General features: G+C 31.9%; 1 protein-coding gene across 1 annotated transcript in view; it reads left to right on the top strand.

Annotated features, from left to right (window-relative positions):
* LOC148618353 (WW domain-binding protein 11-like) overlaps positions 1-19427 on the top strand; it is a 32553-nt gene that overhangs the window by 7892 nt on the left and 5234 nt on the right. Inside the window, exons 8-14 of the mRNA XM_088577143.1 lie at positions 1866-1987; positions 2283-2372; positions 2698-2885; positions 5601-5832; positions 7237-7407; positions 8355-8639; positions 9202-9328. Of these exons, the coding sequence (XP_088433269.1) occupies positions 1866-1987; positions 2283-2372; positions 2698-2885; positions 5601-5832; positions 7237-7407; positions 8355-8639; positions 9202-9323 (1210 nt within the window). The 3' untranslated portion in view covers positions 9324-9328. The remainder of the gene's footprint in view (positions 1-1865; positions 1988-2282; positions 2373-2697; positions 2886-5600; positions 5833-7236; positions 7408-8354; positions 8640-9201; positions 9329-19427) is intronic.

The following is a 19427-nucleotide window of genomic DNA, read 5'->3' as shown; positions in this document are numbered from 1 at the left end:
AGTCCAGCATATAAAGTAGCTGAAAGTTTTGGAGTAGGAAAAACACAGATTCAAAACTTGCGAAATCGTAAAGCTGAAGTTCTCGAGGATTTGGAGAAAAACATAGCGGGCTCATCAAAACGGAAAAGACATAAGACCGGCAACGAAGATATAAATGACTTATGTTTGGATTTTTTTAAAGATGCCGTCAGTAGAAGAATTAATGTGACAGGACCACTTCTAAAAGAAAAGGCATTACGATTTGCAGAGGATTTGCAATACATGTACATGTATATATTAAAGTTATCATGAAAACGTTTGTCTTTAAAGTGTTTTTAAAAAATCTTAGATGTCAAACCTGTATTAAGTGACCACCTGTCTTATGTGACTATTTTTACCTACTCCCTTGAAGGGTCACATAAGACAGGTTTGACTGTATGATATATCATTGTCTAGCTGTCCATGGTTCAAACCTTGCATAATTACTAAAAATATGCTGCCAGAAATTATTGTGAAACTTTAGTGAATTGTTTCTTTCTATTGATGTGAGCTCTCTTTCTACTGAATAAGTGTCATTTTATTTTTTTAATTAATAAGACTATTTGTACAAAAAATGTGGTTATGTTCTGTTTTTCAAAAAACCTTTACAGCAATTTCAATGAAACTAAATGCATTATTTATTTATTTTGATATAAGCTCCCCTTTATTTTTTGTAAATTTCTGATTTTACAATTTAAGACTTTGTTCATAAAATGGGGGGATTTTTCAGTTTTCAGAATATTAACTCCGTAATGGTTGCATCCGTTTTCACAAATATCGGAAAATATTTTATTGTTACGTTTTCAGTTGTTATTAATTTCTTATTTTCTAGGGTTTGTTTAAGTTTACTTTGAAAAATTACACAATAACTTAAAAACAGCTTGAATTTTGTGTCAATATTTGTCCCAGCTTTTCAGGGTTCAACCTCTTTGGGTATATCTGGCTGTGCTCTGTGAAGCCTTTTACTTAATTTAATGGAATATTTTCTGCAATTAGGTAACACTTTAAATTCATACAAAGTGTTTTTTTAATTAAACATTATTTTCTCAGTTTTAGATTCATTATTATTAGACATTCTGGGTTTTCTGACAGTTTTAAAGTTCTGTTTATAGTTCGTTTAAGTTTTTATAAATCTTCGAAAAAAGTTTCCTGTAAAATCATTTTTCAAAATAATTCAATTTTCCAACTGCATTTGGTTTTTTCACAACAGACCAAAGAAATTCCCATTAGGCTTAATGCAGTTCTAATTTTAAATATTTAAATATAACTTTGTCTGTTTGAATGTTGGAACAGACATTTGAATATTTGATGTAAATATAAACAAAAAGCTATGTGCTCAGTCTACATATTAAAGCTAGGTCACTTCAAGTTATCTATATGTGTCAATACAGGATTTTAAAGGATGTTTTGTGATGTTCAATTGATATTCTTTAGATAGTCAAATGAGTTGATGTCACATGACATCACATGTCAAATACCTCTTACAATACTACTAAGGCATACAAAAAATAGTGGAAATATAGAGAATGGAAATTACATAAAGCCTAATAGGAAAATGTTTTGTTTGTTAAGATACAATTCTGAAAATGTTTTCCAGAGCTCGTATGTACTGTAGTAATGGAACTGCAGTAAAAAAGTTCAAATATTATGAAAAATAATTAAAAAAATTTTTTTTTAAAGATTTATTAAACTCAAATGGACTATACAATATGCAGCATCATAATTAATTTACAAAATAAAAGTAAGTTTGTGCTGTTAGTTTGAATTAAATGCAGCACTACTTAGTCAGTGACATCTGATTTGCATACTTCATTTGTCAATCAATTCATTATTTCATTCTGTTACAGGGATATAACTCCTATGGAAGTTGATCATGATATGATCAAGAAACGTAAACCTCCTGGTCCCCCTCCTGGTCCTCCGCCAGCTCTCAGTGATAGTGAAGATGAGGAATATGATCCAGAAAAGGGTATGTTGAACAAACATGCAAGCCAGAATTACACAGATGTGTGGAATAATTCAAGCTTGCCTAAGTATTACTTCTCTTAGTTCAATATTGGCATGACTTTGGTTTTTATTTGTCTGTATTCAGATGTAGTGTTATTTGCACCTTGATAGATTTTTTACATTGATATTTATCATACTTATAACAAGTTTAAAACACATCTAAAATTATTATGTTTTACTAAGATTTTTATAGCTTATTGTTAGGTTTATGTTTTAAGGAATTGAGAAGAACATTGGCTTATTGTTTATCTTTTAAGGAATTGAGGAGAACATTGGTACAGTTGACCTAGATATTGGACATCCACATGATAGTCCTGATGAAGATGATCATGATGATGACCACCATGGTAAGGGTAGCAATTCTCATTAATGTAGCCATAGGTGCAAACTGTTATACTGGTTTGTTCTAAAATTCTCATTGATATACAATGAAATAGTAACAAAAAACAATATTATCAACATTCAAACATCTTTATTGGTTTTAAATTGTTTTGAATTCATATTATAATATTCATTGAGGTTCTTAGGGAGAATTTATTTTGTGGTAGATGACAATCATCAAAACATTGGTATTCAAAGTTTATCTGTTGTGATAATAGTTAGGGGGAAAAAAGAAATACTTTAACATTTTTCTATCATTTTTTTTATGATTTGAACATTTCATTCATTTAGTTTCAAAGTCACGAAAGATCCGATTTATTGATGATGATACAAGAGACCCAGATGAAGAAGAAAAAGATACCAGATTGAAATATAAAGCTCCCAAAGGTGTGACAGCATTACAGGCCAAAATGTTACAAATGGCAGGACAAGAAATGCCTGAAAAGAAAAAAGAAGGAGAGAAGAAAAAAAGAAGAGATGTAAGTTATCCTATTTATCACTCTGGCAGATTGATGAAAATCTTCATTGGTACTGGATGGATAGTGAAAATTTATGTCAAAATATTAACTTTTGCAGATTCTGTAGTTATTTGTTAGAATTTATGAGTTGTCTATTGTAAAGGAAATAAATTTCGCCTGTATTGTATTTCCTACTCCTGGTTAGAGTAATAAAGTTGTAAAAATTACAGTGATTGAAATTACCATGTGTCCTGCACCATAGTTGCATTTTCAATAAAAAATTATTAATGTATTTTCTCAACATTTTATGGCCTAAAATAAATGCCATTCATCAAGGGACAATCTTGATGGGGGAAAGAAACGATAAATACTGCACAACTTTTTGACTTACAGAGTGATGTCCTTCTAGCTAAAACCCTGGACATTCACAGCATATGTAATAGTAGTAAATAATAGTATCAATGGTAATGAAAGCTGCAAAGATACTGAAGCTAGTGTTAGTTGTACCCTTCATGTGATCAGAATAATGTAATAGGCCTTAAAATTTTTTACAAAATTGATCCTTTAACATAAATTTTCTCTAATTTTTTTAGATAAATGGATACTTATTTGCCCATGATTGTATTTTCTAAAATTGTATCTTAATGGCATGCTTTTCTATGTATGCATTGTCAAATTATTTTTGTTTTGTATGTGTATGTGTTTATTTTATACCATTTTGTATTATTCTTAGTATTGTTTCAACCTACCTGGGTTTATGGTTTGTACAAAATTGTATTACAATACAAATGAATATATCATACTAAGTTTCATTTTTGTTTCATTGTGTTTTTGGGCCATTTATATGCAATGAAAGGGGGCAATTGTCCCATTGGCAAAATTTAATCCCATTCACAGAAATTAATCATATGGACCCAAAGAAAAAAAACAAACATAAAAACACAGCATGTTTAGATATAGAATGCATCCAGACTGTTCAAAAACATTTTCAACTGACAGAAGGAACTCACTCTCAAATACAGTTGCTTTTGTAAAGGATTAATACGTGTGGGTATCTTTCACCCTTTGTTTTACAGTAATATTCTACATAAAGCACGGAAAGCTTGATACTCACCCAGTAAGTTAATTGTTGAATGGGCTCATTCATAAGAGATATAGTTATGATATTGTTGTCAAATTATTAAGGATAGCATTATTTGGTATTAATATTGATTTGCTCATAGGGTCTTTACATAGAAATTAAAACACTATATTTAAAAGCAGTTTTTGTTTGGCATGACATGAGTTGTGTCCTCAATGTGGCCAGATTTTAAAGGGGGAGGGTTGTGATCAATCATACCAAATTACTTTAACCTCACCACATTTTTTGCACCTGTCCCAAGTCAGGAATTTCTGGCCTCTGTATGTCTTGTTTCCTTTTCACCTTTAGTTTATTTTTATGTTACTTGAGTACTAGTATATAGGGTCAACTCTTTCACAGTACCTGTGTATAATGAAATTTTGGGACCAGCTGCAGCCTGCCTTGTGATATGAAGGTTTACTCATCCTTCATTGAAGACCAATGGGTGGTGTAGGGCTAACATTTTCATCTAGATGAGGTTGTTATCTCTTTTACTTACATACCTATTCTTGTTATATTTATTGCCAAGTCCCAAGGTTTGGATATATAATCCATCCAGACTTTATTGCCAAGTCACTATGTTTGGATATAGAATCCATCCAAACTTTATTGCTGATTCTAACTGTTATAGAAAAATGAAATAAAGGCCATTTATTATTTATTTAAAGGATATAAGCACATTTAGTTTTACACTTGTCATGATACTGTTGTTGAATTTCATTTGTTTGTTTTATTATACAGTCAAACTTTGGTAGCTCCAACTCCAAGGTAAATGTGTTCTAGTTATTGGGATTTCGAGTACTTTAAGTTTGACTATTTCCAGATTTTTTTTGTTGCTAGTCCAAATCGTTAAAAATTGCTAACTTCCTAAGAAGTTTTGTTATTTTTTGGAATTTTTCATTTGCTTTCAGAATTTTTTATTGATATGTAAACATTAAAAAAGTTTGCTATTAATGTTAGTGGGGTTCTAATTTTTGTGGTTTTCTTGGGTAGTCCAAAACACAAAATTTGGTTACCAACAAAAAGGAAATTTCTATTGATATGTATACTTAACACCTCAAAACCACGAATTCAAGAATCTATGAACATGCGTTTCTTCCCTAATCCATGAAAAATGGTATCCATGAATTACAGTACTTCACAGTAGTTGGTCACTAGTTTGTTTTCATTTAGTATCCTTTGATGCTTTCATCATGCTGAGTTCTCAATCATTAATCAGTTCCATGTTAGATTGAACCTACCTTATCTAACTTACCTGTAATTAACTAAAATAACACGTTGATTAATGATAGGGTTTCAGTTTTTATTACCTGAGCTGACAAATGACTGACAAGTTCAAGTTAATGAGGGTTTTTCTCTTAAGATTTATGAATGTGCAAACTGACCAGTGAGTTTGAGTGTTCAAAAAATCCAAGGTTATTTATACTGATTATACAGGGTAAAATTTTTGTACTTTGAATTGTGTTCAAGAAATCTTGGGTGTTCGAGCCATCTAAGTTATGAGCAGGTGATGTTTATTTTGTATTTCGTTAAATAGTAACTTTTGTTCCTCTGTCTCAGTGGTATCAAACAAGCTATGCTCACATACTGGCTAAATTGATTATTTTTGTCTTTAGAGTTCAGACAGCAGTTCAGACTCTGACAGTGATGAGGAGGACAGGAGACGGAGGAGAAGGAGACGGGATGATGATAAGGAGAGGGAGAGGAAGAGGAGAGAGGATGAAGAGAAAAAGAAGGCCAGAGACAGTCTCCCTGATGGACCTCCTGGTGAAGATGAGAAACCCCAACAAGTACCACCAGGTCCACCCCCAGGGGCACCTCCTGGATTACCACAAGGACTTCCGCCTGGTAATTCTTAACACTGACCTAATAGCCACTAAAAATTTGCACTTAAAATGCCATAAAGACTTCTGAGATCTTAAAACTGGTTCATGATTTGAATTTGTATACAGAAAAGTCTATTGTCTTTTCAGTTAAATAAGCTCAAATTTATTGATTTGCTAATAACTATATACTATATGATTTTGATGTTCAATTCATCTGAACAATGTCATTATATACCCCCCTTTCAGTAGGAAAGGGATCTCCTGTATTACCTGTGTATGTCATTCTGTCAACACATTTTTTCTATAACAGATTTCTCAGCTTCTATTTGAGGGAATGCTTAGATATTTGGTATATTTTTTTTCTTTTTTTTGTTTTGCATGACTTGCACCGTGTCTTTCATTTTCAGGTTTCTTGCTCATCTACTTCCAATTTACAGAAAAACCTGTCACCTATAGATTTCTTGTTTATTCTAGATTGGATAAGAAAGTTTATCATTTGTAACTAGATATATGTATCTTGATTCACTAATGATGTGTAGTCTTAGTCCAAAGAAACTCTTTATGAATTTTTTTTAAGAAGCTGTTCATATACGTTTCATGCAAAATTAGAATTAAGATATTCATCCGGGAAAAAAAAGAGGCCACTAGCTTTGGGCACTTTATTCATGGAATGGACATTGATCTTCTAGTTAAAAATATTTGAGGTAAAAATGAAACACGTTTGCTTAATATCTCCCTTTACAAAAAAAATGAAAGTGCATTCCATACACATTTTTCAGACCACTAGATGAAAGATGTTGATTTTCAATTCTCAAAAGCATCTTATTAACATATAAAAATAAAAATATGTGATCTATAGGCTAAATTAAAGTAAAAGTGGCAGTCAAGTTCAAAAATGACCCTTGATAAATAAAAAATTCTTAATATAAAAAAACCTGCCTTCAAGTGCATTATTTTTTTAAATGTCTAAGTTGAAATAAGTAGGCCTCGTTTTTTCTGACCAAAAAGAATTCTTGTGTTTTATCTTCATCTTCAGTGGTCAATCACTTTATAGATATTTTAAGAGGCAATACTTATAACAAATTTTGTATCTCTACTATAAGTGCTTGCATCAATTTATTTTCAGTCTTTCTGCTTTACATACATAATATGTCCAATAAATTGATCTTGCGGTCAACTTTTAAAAGTTTAAATGATCTTCATATATTTGATATGTATTGAAGTTAATTGAACAGATGGGTGTCATGCCTGTGAATTGTACAGATGGGTGTCATGCCTGTGAATTGTACAGATGGGTGTCATGCCTATGAATTGTACAGATGGGTGTCATGCCTGTGAATTGTATTATGTTAAAATATTCCTTCTAAGTAGTTACCAGGATATTTACAACTTCTGTTTGTTTACTATTTAACAATTTATATTTAAGGACCCCCTCCTGGTGCCCCTCCTATGATGTTCAGACCAATGAGGGGTCCAATGCCTAGAATGTTACCTCCTGGACCACCCCCAGGAAGACCATCAGGATTACCCCCTGGACCCCCACCAGGTCTGCCACCAAACATACGGATGCCACCTAGAATGCCACCTGGACCTCCTGGTAAGTTACACTTTAGTTAAATCAATCTTTAAGGAAAAGAAAAACAAAAAGAAAATGGTGAAACATTAGTGAGTTAAAAATACTCTAAATTTGAAAATACTGAATAAATAGAAATGACAAACTTTATCACATTAAACTAATGAAGTAGACATTGATATCAGTTATTGAACAATTTTCGTTTTGAATAGATTCTTTCAATGAGGAACATATTGCTAAGTTATGATAATATAAAGTGTGTTAACTTTATGCTTAATTTTAGAAAGGAAATTATCTCTATAAACTGATGTATCATTTTGTGTTTTCATTTAATGCTAATTCAAATTTAACTTCCAAGATGGGGTACATTCCCTTGTTCTTGTTTAAAACTTTCAAGTTATATTATTACATAACTAGGTATTGTATACTTTTAAGATTTTTAATTGTTTACTTTCTTTGGTATAGAATCTGGTCCATATAACATCATATGGCCCTGTAGGAAATTATATGGATCATGTCGTTTAAAACATATAAAGAGTATAGTACTGTGAAAGCACTATTGTTCATGGGGTACCAATTTTCATGGTTTTCGTGGTTAAGCCAAACTACAAAATTTGGTTCCCAGCGAAAAAGAATCCCATTGATATGTGTATACTGAAAACATCAAAACAATGAATTCAAGAATCCATGAACTTGTGTTTCTTCCCTAATCCATGAAAATTGGTATCCACAAAGTAAAGTACTTTCACATTATAGCAAATAGTTCAATTTTTTGGGGGGTTAAATTGCAAAATATTGGTTGGTTGGTTGCTCCAAAAAAGTCATGATTCAGTCCATATACATGTAATTTTTATAGGGCAACCAGCTGGTCCTTATATTCCCATATGACCCACAGCATCATGAACTATTTGCTAAATATGAATGAATAATACAAAATAATGGAAGTAATGCAATCTTATTTTTTTCTAAAGGTGTTCCACCTCCAAGAATGCTACGACCTCCAGGAGCACCACCAGGTGTTCCTCCACCAAGATTGGCACCACCTGGTACTCAACAAAACCCAAATGTCATCAGTGCTCAGCCTAGTATCATGAAACCACCCCAGATCTCCTCAGAAGAGGAGAAGAAGAGTACGGCAACAATAGAGGCTAAACCACAGATCAAAAATGTAGGAGGAGATGTGACGAGGTTCACTCCAGTAGCCCTCAAAGTTAAACGTGATCCCAGAGATTCTAAAGGAAGAGTTATTAAGAAAGGTAAACTACCAGTTATGTACACAGAACTCAGTTTGACAAGGAACACCTTAGCTGATGTATTCAAAATCAGTATCAGTTTGTATATATTCCTTTACGTGTACATGAAATATGTTATAAACTTGTTCAATAGAATATATTTTGTGTGAAAAAATCCAAGTAAATTAGTGAACATGGTTTATTAAGCTCTAGAGCAAAATGAAACTTGCATTTGCATTAAGAAACAAAGAATTTGAATGTCTTCTTTCTGTAGTATTTATTTTAACTGCTTCAATGGTCTTAGGGTAATATGCAAATTCAACAGGTCATGGGTTTTACCCCTAGCCAAGTCACAAGTAAGGCTTGGTAGTCACTGCTTCTCCACCAGATAGAGTGATAACTGGTTGGCTTGGAGTCAGAGTACGAGAGGCATGGATTTCCTATCTGGACGCTACCACAGTAAAGATCGATCTCAGTGTCAGTCTTACAAAGGAGGATTTGGTCAATTGTTTTCATCCTGATAGCATGAATTATCTGCCATAGTGCACCAAATCAAAATCAATCTGTAGTATTTATATAATTCCAGCTAAAGAAGAAGAAAAGAGAATGCCAGCAGTTAAATCAGCACCAATGGTGCCAACAGCTCATACCAAGACTAAGGATGATGCTTATGACCAGTTTATGAGAGAAATGGAGGACTTAATATGAATAGGGTAACGTATAATTAAATGATTATTGTATTGTATTTGAAAACTTTAAGACATCAGTTGTAGATTTGACATCAAATTGAGATTAACTGATGACAAATTTTCAGGAAATTTATATTGAAAGTGGAGGTAACTCTACAAAAAATATTTTTTTGTCAGTATTATTCTCCAATTATTTCAATTGTATATATAGTATGATACTTTAATTCAACTATTTGTTCCTTATTGACTGTCTCACATATTATGATGTTCATAATATATTTAAATTTTGATAGAATCTTCATACCTGTTAACCTTTGGAACAGTTTATGTGGAATGTTTTTACATAGCAGCAATTTTTTTTTTTGAAAAATTTAATTATCTTGTATTTTTCACAGAAAATTTAGTAATTTTAACCAAAAACCTTCAACAAGTCTTAAATTTTTATGGGGAAGAATCTAATTTTTTCAGTGATTTTATTAGTCTCCCCTTAATGTGGAAGAGTAAACTGGTATTAATTTTCAAAACAGTTGTCACATGTATACTTTTTAGTTAATAAATCTAGGCTGTTCTTATTATGAAAACTCTTCTTTAATTTGTAAATGATCCTTTAAAATGTCCATTATCCCTACATTTTATTTATTAGATAAATATAATTTTGTATCAAATTTTATTATAATATCATCCTATTGTACAGAGTTTAACAGTTATCTCTCTTTTTCAATGTTACTTGAAGTACCTTTTTTAGGTTTCCATGAGTTAGAATTTGATAGATTTTTTGCTGTTTTTTTGTGTCAAATTATAGATTAGAACTAAAAAAAATTCTGTTGCAATTTGTTAAGATTTAGGGTAAAGTTTTGCTAGATATACTGGAATATATTGATCCTGTATAGTTCGTTTCAAATATTCTTTGTTATTTACTCATATAACCCTTGAATGAATCATTTAAACAACTTTGTATAATATAAATATACTGGCAGTTATATCTACAGAATGGTGAGCTTCATCAACATTGGTCTGACAAATGAATGAGTAACTTAAATAATAGGCAATTAATTTGTGTACAAATTAAAAATTTCCTTTATTCACTTAAGAAAACATCACTGTGTGTTTGATACATTTAAAGAAATAATAGCAGGTGACAATATTCCAGTGCACTCTATGATGACCTATGTTAGGCTGCATGTGACAATGTTTCACTTCACTCTATGATAACCAATGTCAGGCTGCATGCGACATTGTTTCACTTCACTCTATGATGACCAATGTCAGGCTGCATGTAACAATGTTTCAATTCACTCTATGATGACCAATGTCAGGCTGCATGTGACAATGTTTCAATTCATTGTATGATAACCAATGTCGGGCAGCATTTGACAATGTTTCACTTTACTCTATGATGACCAATGTCAGGCTGCATGTTACAATGTTTCATTTCACTCTATGATGACCAATGTCAGGCTGCATATGACAATGTTTCATTTCACTCTATGAGACCAGTGTGAGGCTGCATGTGAAAATGTTTCACTTCACTCAATGATGACCAGTGTCAGGCTGCCTGTGACAGTGTTTCATATCACTCTATGAGACTGATGTCAGCCTGCATGTGACAATGTTTCACTTCACTCTATGATGACCGATGTCAGGCTGCATGTGTCACTGTTTCACTTCATACTATGATAACCAAGGTCAGGCTGCATGTGACAGTGTTTCACTACACTCAGTGATGACCCATATCACGCTGCATGTGACAATGTTTTACTACACTCAGTGATGACCCATATCACGCTGCATGTGGCAATGTTCCACTTCGCTCAATGATGACCAAGGTCAGGCATCATGTGACAATGTTTCTCTTCACTCAATGGTAACCAATGTCGGGCTTTATGTGAGAATATTTCACTTCACTCAATGATGTCCAAAGCATATATGATAGTCAATTTTTCTTTATATTTAGAATTTGACATGTGTAGGACTACTGTATTTCATTTTTTTGGTCTGTACTGCTAGAGTTATCTCGGTTTCCACATTTATTTCTGTATTACATGTACATCTCAAATGCCTACCCACTAAAACTGGTACCCCACAAACAATAGCGCTTTTGCAGTAAGGCACTAATTTTTGTTAAAATCTCAAACTTTTATGTATCAAATATTGGCTAAACAACTATGGTTAACTTAAAAGTGACAATGTTAAAAAATATTTGATCAAATAGATGCTTTTTAGATCTAAAATATGAATCTTCCAAGTTGAATTTTATTTCTTTTCTCTTTAAATCGCAAACACTATATATCAAAGATGTTTTTGAAAATATAACAATTTATTTTCGTTCAAATGTTTTGTAAGAAAGCATCACATTTTGATAGCTGCAATTAGCTACTTGGACAATGAAATCTTAGTTTTAACTTAAAAAACACATGTGATCAAGAAAAATCATATCTCATGGGTAATTATTTATGATCATTAAAAAATATATCAAAATTTAAAACTGATAGTGAAATATATCCTGTGGAGAGATAGTGCTATGTGAATCTCAGCAACAAAAAAAAGTGGGGTCTTACAGATTTTTCCTGAAAATTGACCTGAAGCCTCTTTAAATGTCCACTATCCTACTAATAGACCTGTACAAAATTTAGGCAGTACTGGTAAGACATTTTGGGGGTCATGAATAATTCCTGGATTTTTCAGTTATGACAGAATCCCAACAATGGCACTTCTGTGAAGTGGTATGGTTAGAAAGTATTTGGTTCTAAAAATGTGAATGCATTAAAGCTAGTTTCAGCCCTCCTGTGATCTTATCTTGTTTATTGGCATCCATCTCCAATTCTCCACTGGCACCATGGATTTGAGAAAGCTCATGGCCATTTCCGGGATAAAAATTATAGTTGCCTGAACTAAAGATAGAATGCCAAATGTTGAAGTTGTACTGCACCTCCTGGTAAGAGATAATGCCATCTTTTTGTCGAAATACCTCCTTTTAGTAAATAACACTTTTGTTTTGTCAAAATTGACAATGAATAATCTGCATTGGCCCTCATTGGTAATGTGAAGGTTAATCCACTAATATTTGTCCCAAAGTTATCAATGTCCATCAATTTTAATAGATGCTGTGCCAGTGATAACTTATATACCCATGATTGATGACTATTCTAATGGAAGTTTATTTTGTCTTTGATTATAAGTGGTATGATTTTACCAAGAGTCTGAACTCTCCTATATAATGTCAAGCTTTGCTCCTATGTTAGTGGATCTTATGTTAATGATGGAACTAAAGGTAATAAGGATTGTAATTGGAATAGTTGTTTGTATTTTTAACCAAGTTCTAGAGATTTTGCTGTTTCTCCCAGTAGTCAGGAGATTTTACCTCCTCAATGTTTGGTAAGCAAGGAAAGCCAGATAAAGTCTGTTTTTGGTCTTTCTTGGCAGTTAAGGATACATTGACGATATGTGTATTTTAATAAACTTTTTAATGGTTTCTGTCTGCATGCTACCATATAGTGATAGGTACTTGTTGAGACGTGTCTGTGTACTTGTTGATTACTTAATAAATATATTAATATGGTCTTTGTTGGGATATTCCCTGATTGTCTGATGAAATAGCATTATAAGAATTTAAAAAGGTTTAGGAGATTATTTTTATGGAGATTATCTGTATTTAACCAATATTTAAATATTGATTCATTACCTATTGGGATGGTATCCCTATTTGTGTCTTTGATCAGCTGGAAAATTAATAATTAAATATTGATTTGAAAATAGGAAAAAATTTATAGTTTTTATTTAACAGATTGTTTGCTTTGTTTTTGTAAAAAAGTAAATCAGTTCAAAAGTTAGTTTATTTTTTTTGTAAATTAACTAACGAGTAATATAAATCATTTAAGTATATGTTTGAAGTTATTCTGTGTTTAGCTTATTGAGTTTTATTGTGGGTTGATTCTTGACAAAGTATACAAATGTACACTTGCTGATATCAAATCTGATTCGTGAAAAAGTATACAAATGTACACTTGCTGATATCAAATATGATTCTTGAAAAGTATACAAATGTACACTTGCTGATATCAAATCTGATTTGTGAAAAAGTATACAAATGTACACTAGCTGATATCAAATCTGCCAAGAACTATCAACTCAAATAGAGCCTCACTGTTGCTTACTGTTTTCAATCAGTAATTTTACTACCCTTTTATACCCACCTACGAAGTTTTGTGTGGATGGGAATCACCCTGTCTGTCTGTCTGTCCATCATCCCACATCTCCTCCTCTATATTCACACAATTTCAGAACTGATGAACTTTTAAGGCAATAGTAAAAGGGAAAAGTCAAAAAGGAAAACCTATATAAGGGAACTATCATTTGATTTTTATGGGTGAGGGGGGCTGGGATCAAACCTGTATAAGAGAACTACCATTTGATTTTTGTGGGGGAGGGGGCTGGGATCAAACCTTAATAAGAGAACTACCATTTGATTTTTATGTGGGAGGGGGGCTGGGATCAAACCTTTATAAGAGAACTACCATTTGATTTTTATTGGGGAGGGGGCTGGGATCAAACCTGTATAAGGGAACTACCATTTGATTTTTATGGGAGAGGGGGCTGGGATCAAACCTGTATAAGAGAACTACCATTTGATTTTTATGGGGGAGGGGGCTGGGATCAAACCTGTATAAGGGAACTACCATTTGATTTTTATGGGGGATGAGGGGGTGCTAGGAACAAACCTGTATAAGGGAAATACCATTTGATTTTTATGGGGGAGGGGGGGCTAGGATCAAACCTATATAAGAGAACTACCATTTGATTTTTATGGGGGAGGGGGCTGGGATCAGACCTGTATAAGAGAAATACCATTTGATTTTTATGGGGGAGGGGGCTAGGATCAAACCTATATAAGAGAACTACCATTTGATTTTTATGGGGGAGGGGGGCTGAGATCAGACCTGTATAAGAGAACTACCATTTGATTTTTATGGGGGAGAGGGGCTAGTATTAAATTTGAAATAAAAAGGTAGAATTATAATTTTCAAGAAATAAAAAGCCTGGACAAGCCATAAGTCAATATAAGACGGTATCTATCGATGCCCTAATATTTTTCATTTGTATTAAAAAAAAAAAACATTTTGGCCGCCTGACGCCAAAGAAAAATAAGGCAGTACCCAAATTTTCTCAAAAGAAAAAGGCAAAATTGATTCCTAGCCTCCCCTCACAATAAAAATTAAATGGTTGCTTTTAACAAATGGCAATATCATGGGAAAAAAGTTCAAAGGGACAAAACTACCTAATGCAACTCTTTAACTGATAGGAATTTTATACATTTACACAACAATCCCTGAAAATTGAATACAAGATATGGATTACCTATCTTTAATGTCAGATAAACATTTAGATACATATTGTCACATTTGACTAGTCCAGTGATTTTGATAGATCTAATTAATGGTATTAGTGTCAATTCATTCAAGGTCCTGATTTCTTTAAAACTGTAAAATTTAGATCCTATTTTTCAAGTGTATTTTTAAAGTTAAGAACCTTTCTGATATACTATAAATCATTTATTCAGATATATATTTGTCAGATTTACGGCTTGAATTTTAGATTATGTAATTAAATAGGTACTGCAGATTAACAGTATAAATGGTTGTTCATTCTATTTTTCTTTGACTACGGAAAGGCCAGAAAATAGGATTTTGGGGTCTGCATTTTTATTCTATTTTATTATTTTTAAAAAAATGATATTGCCATTTATATTTTCAACTACTATTCTTTTTATGAAGAAAATATATACTTTCATTTATGTAGTTGCTACTAACTTGTCTGCAGAAACCTTGTACCAGTAATCGTTAGATTACTGTTTTTTGCATTTTGATTTTCACTATTGATATTAACTATCTACAAATACATATATAGTACATCACATTACTGTGTCAGTTTCTGAATCTACAATTACTGTTGTCAGTTTCTGAATTACTGTTGTCATTTGTTCATGGATTTAAGGATTACAAGAAACGTAGAACATATTTTATTTAAGACTTAAAACTATCTGGTGTTGCATCAAATTTTAACACCTTGCTCAATCATTTAGAATTATTGATCAGATTTTAAGACATGTATAATATTGGTTTAAATGATCCAATTCTGTGATCTATAATTCAGATCCCAAGCTTGACTGGTCATGTATGTAATACCAAGATTCCATAGGACATGTTTTGAAACTGTCAATACCTAGATATTACTGTTCCACTGGTTAATCATAATATCAATATTTTGAAATAAAGAGGTCAAAAATTTGAGGTTATTGTCTGCTATTTTAATCTTCCTGATATTTACTTTTATAAAATCTCCCTGTGGTATTTATTATTTTATTCCTAACTTAGTTAAAACTTGATTAGTTAGATAAGTCACACATTGATACATTATAAGTGATCCAATATTGATGTAGACATTAGGGAGGTCTTGTACTTTTATTAACAGAGATCAGCTGACTTCATGCACAGAATATTTAATTTCAGATCTTGACTTGAGTTAACATGATGTGACTTCCTGTAACTTAAATCCTCAGTCACTTTAACAGTTATGCCTATATTTTGATTAATTTTGTGTTGACCTTGACCTTAACTAACTGATTATAAGGTTAAAGCATGTTTGTGCATGTTTGTTGAATTTTTTTTTTAATAAAAGCAATGTTTTCTTCGCTGTTGTTAGCATAGGTATATTTTTTTCAATGTTTCTATTATATTTTAAATTTATATTTGATATTTTTGATCTCTAAGCTTTCCTTACACAGAGTGATACAAAATACAACTTTATATAATTATAATTATAAATATGGAATCAGTGAATGTTACTGTTTATACTTTTGACATTAAAAATGTAAACAGTCTTGTAATATGTTTGATTTGATTATAATGTGTACCAATGCTCTTGTGTAACATCAAGCCCTGATAGTTTTGGTACAGATGGATTTATTATTTAGATCTACAAAATAATGAGAATGATGCATGTAGCTCTCCATTTAGTAAATTTGTAAACGAGTCAATTTTGGAATGATGTAATGTATTTTTCCTGTTTACAGTGGCAGTAGTGGGTCCAGGAGAGGGTTCTGGGGTAGGAACCTTCTTTTTGTTTGATTTTTTATCAATTTTGTGCCAAATATGAGCATGAGCAATGCACAAAAATGAGCAAATAATAGCCTGGAACCCCATTTCTAAATTGTGGATTGGAACTATCTTCCTTTCATTTCTGTACCCACTCCTGCATTGGTACAGAAGTCTGTTCTGTTCAGTTAGAGCAGTTCTCTCAATAGAGGACATTATTATTCAATCTAAACCCATTTCTGTTGAAGCTCATGACTTTTAGTCATGTTAGCAATATTTAATCAAATTTTAAGGTCTGTTTACACATTAAGGTGTAAACCTCTTTAAATTTATCCATTAGACCCCAGATATATATATTGGTAGTCCACCCGTGTGTGTTTAACATTTAAATATTAGAATATTTTGAACTGTATTCTATTTACTGTCTGCCTGATGTCAGCACTTTTCTTGAGACAACACTAGATATGTAGATTTCATATTGTTTGTACAGAAATTAGAATCTGTTAAGTCTCCTCAAGTTTTATGTAAACTATGGTCAATTTAGGTTAAAAATTCTCAAGTTTGTTGTACCTATCTTCAAGTACATGATGAATAGAATTGTTTAACTTTGTCTATTGAGAAACAGGGTGTTACTGACTAAAATTAAATATTGAATTTTAAAGACATTCTATACTTGTTTCATAAGAGATTGCTTGTCATTTACTATACATTAATCATTAAACTCATTTGTACTGGCTTTTGTTTTATAAAATTTTGTTTTGATTTTTTTCTTATTACCCTTAGTTTCACCTAAAATCTTTTGATTTCCAGCCCACAAGTCAAATTGTAATGTTGATGCTACATGAAACCTTTAACCATCACTTGGTGTCCATTGTAGTCGTACCTTGTATGAATGTTCCTTAGGGTATTTTGCCTAGAACTGATGTGGGGATTTTTTATCTGTAGACAAACATGGCCACTGTTACTAAAAATAGATCATAGGGGGTCTGTCATCTGTTGTTTTTTTTTTTTGCCTTTATTTAAAAAATCATAACAAATAGAAGAAAACTATGACTATTGTATCTTCCCTGAAATGTTTTAATACTTCCTATGACCCATTTAAAAGTTATTTCGCCTCATGCTATTCTTTCCATTTTTTTAGGGCATTTTTCAGTTATTAACTTGAAAAGTATAGCAATTAGCTTAAAGAGAAATATTCTCCATCATAAAGAGGGCATGACCTTACATCGATCAGTATTTTGGAAGAATCAAAAGATTTTGTATGGAGTTATGGCCCCAGAATAAGTGATTTATGATGTGTATTGCTATTTTTTGATAATTTAAACTACCAAACCAATTGGAACTAAACTTGGTATGCAAAAAAAAAAACACCATTTATTTCAGACAAATTCTGACTAGGGTTAAAGTATTGAGCATTATGTAATCTAACCATGGAGATATTGTTGTGAAAATCAGTTGACCCTTGTTAGAGTTCTTGTTCTTTTTGACATTTCTTCTTGCGTTGTTTTTATCGTGAGGGGACATGGAAATGCTGGGCTTTTGTCTGCCCACTTTTTTCACTTTTTTTTTGTAATGCTTTTACCAAATAAGTTTGTTTGTGGTATGTGACCTTATTATGAAGAGTTACAGTTTAAGTTCGACTTTGGGTACGGTTGATTGATTTTTATGGAAGTTATGGCCCTTGGACTTAGAAAATTTCAGTGAATTTACAGTTTTCCATACTTTTTTTGTAATGCTTTTACCAATTGATTTTATATTTTGTATGTAGTCTTACTATGAGAAGTTACAGATTAAGTTTGACTTTGATTACAATTGAATGATTTTTACGGAAGTTATGGCCCTTGGACTTAGAAAATTTCAGTGAATTTACATTTTTCTGTACTTTTTTTTGTAAAGCTTTTACCAATTGATTTTATATTTTGTATGAAGTCTTTCTATGAGAAGTTACAGATTAAGTTTAACTTTGGTTACAGTTGATTGATTTTTATGTAAGTTACGGCCCTTGTACTTAGAAATTTCAGTGAATTTGCAGTTTTCTGCACTTTTTTTTGTAATGCTTTTACCAATTATTTTATTTTTAGCTCACCTGGCCTTAGGCCGTGTGAGCTATTGCCAACACTTGGCATCCGTCGTCGTCATTAACAATTTTTCAAAACTCTTCTCCTCTGAAACTACTGGACCAATAAGAACCAAACTTGGTATGAATGTTCCTTGGGGTATCTTGCATAGAACTGATGTGGGGATTTTTGATCGTCAAAAAACATGGCCACCTTTACTAAAAATAGAACATAGGAGTCAGAGAGTAGTTTTTCACATATATCTCCAAAACTGTTTATTTATTTAGCAAAATTATTTGTATAGTTGAAATGACCCTTATTATAAGGCCGTCAAAAGTCTTCAGGGATCAAAGTTGTCAGATGACTCTGTAAGAGTTATTGCCCTTGAAAGATGAAAAATGACAGGTTTTCTTTTTAACAGTTTTCAGCCAATAATTGCCACAGCGGGGACAACAGAGATGGATCACATCATAATGATTTCTAGTTTCCTAACCCTTTAGATTCAGTTTATGTTGCATATTTAGCTATAGAATATAGAAATTGTGAAGAATTTGCAAATTAGCCTTTCTTCCATGGAATTACAAGAGAGGGGTGCACACATTTAGAGCTTATTTCTTAACTCCACTGACAATTTATTTTGAAAACGTTATTTTGATTGAAGAAGACATATAATATCTTTCTCATGATACTTAATCAAAATCTGTGTTTAAAAGGAATGAACTTTTGTTTGAAAACTTTACAAACCCTCTCCCTACTTATGATGTAATAGAATTTAATTAAGATACTAATATTACAAGAAGAATGCCATTATTTTAGAGACAGAATAATGAAAAAAATGATGTTAAATGATTTTAACATGATATCATTTGATTCCATGTAACAAAATGAAATTCAACAACAAAAGTTGCATTTTTTGGGATGGTGACCTTTGAACTCGAATATTGAAAAATTGCACCATTTGTCGATTTGATGACA

This window comes from Perna viridis, chromosome 4, assembly GCF_037379345.1.
Source record: "Perna viridis isolate PV_CMFRI_1.1 ecotype Kerala chromosome 4, ASM3737934v1, whole genome shotgun sequence".
Classification (NCBI taxonomy): Eukaryota; Metazoa; Mollusca; class Bivalvia; order Mytilida; family Mytilidae; genus Perna; species Perna viridis.
Note: the sequence above shows the minus strand (reverse complement) of the source record. Positions and strands in the feature narration are given on the sequence as shown.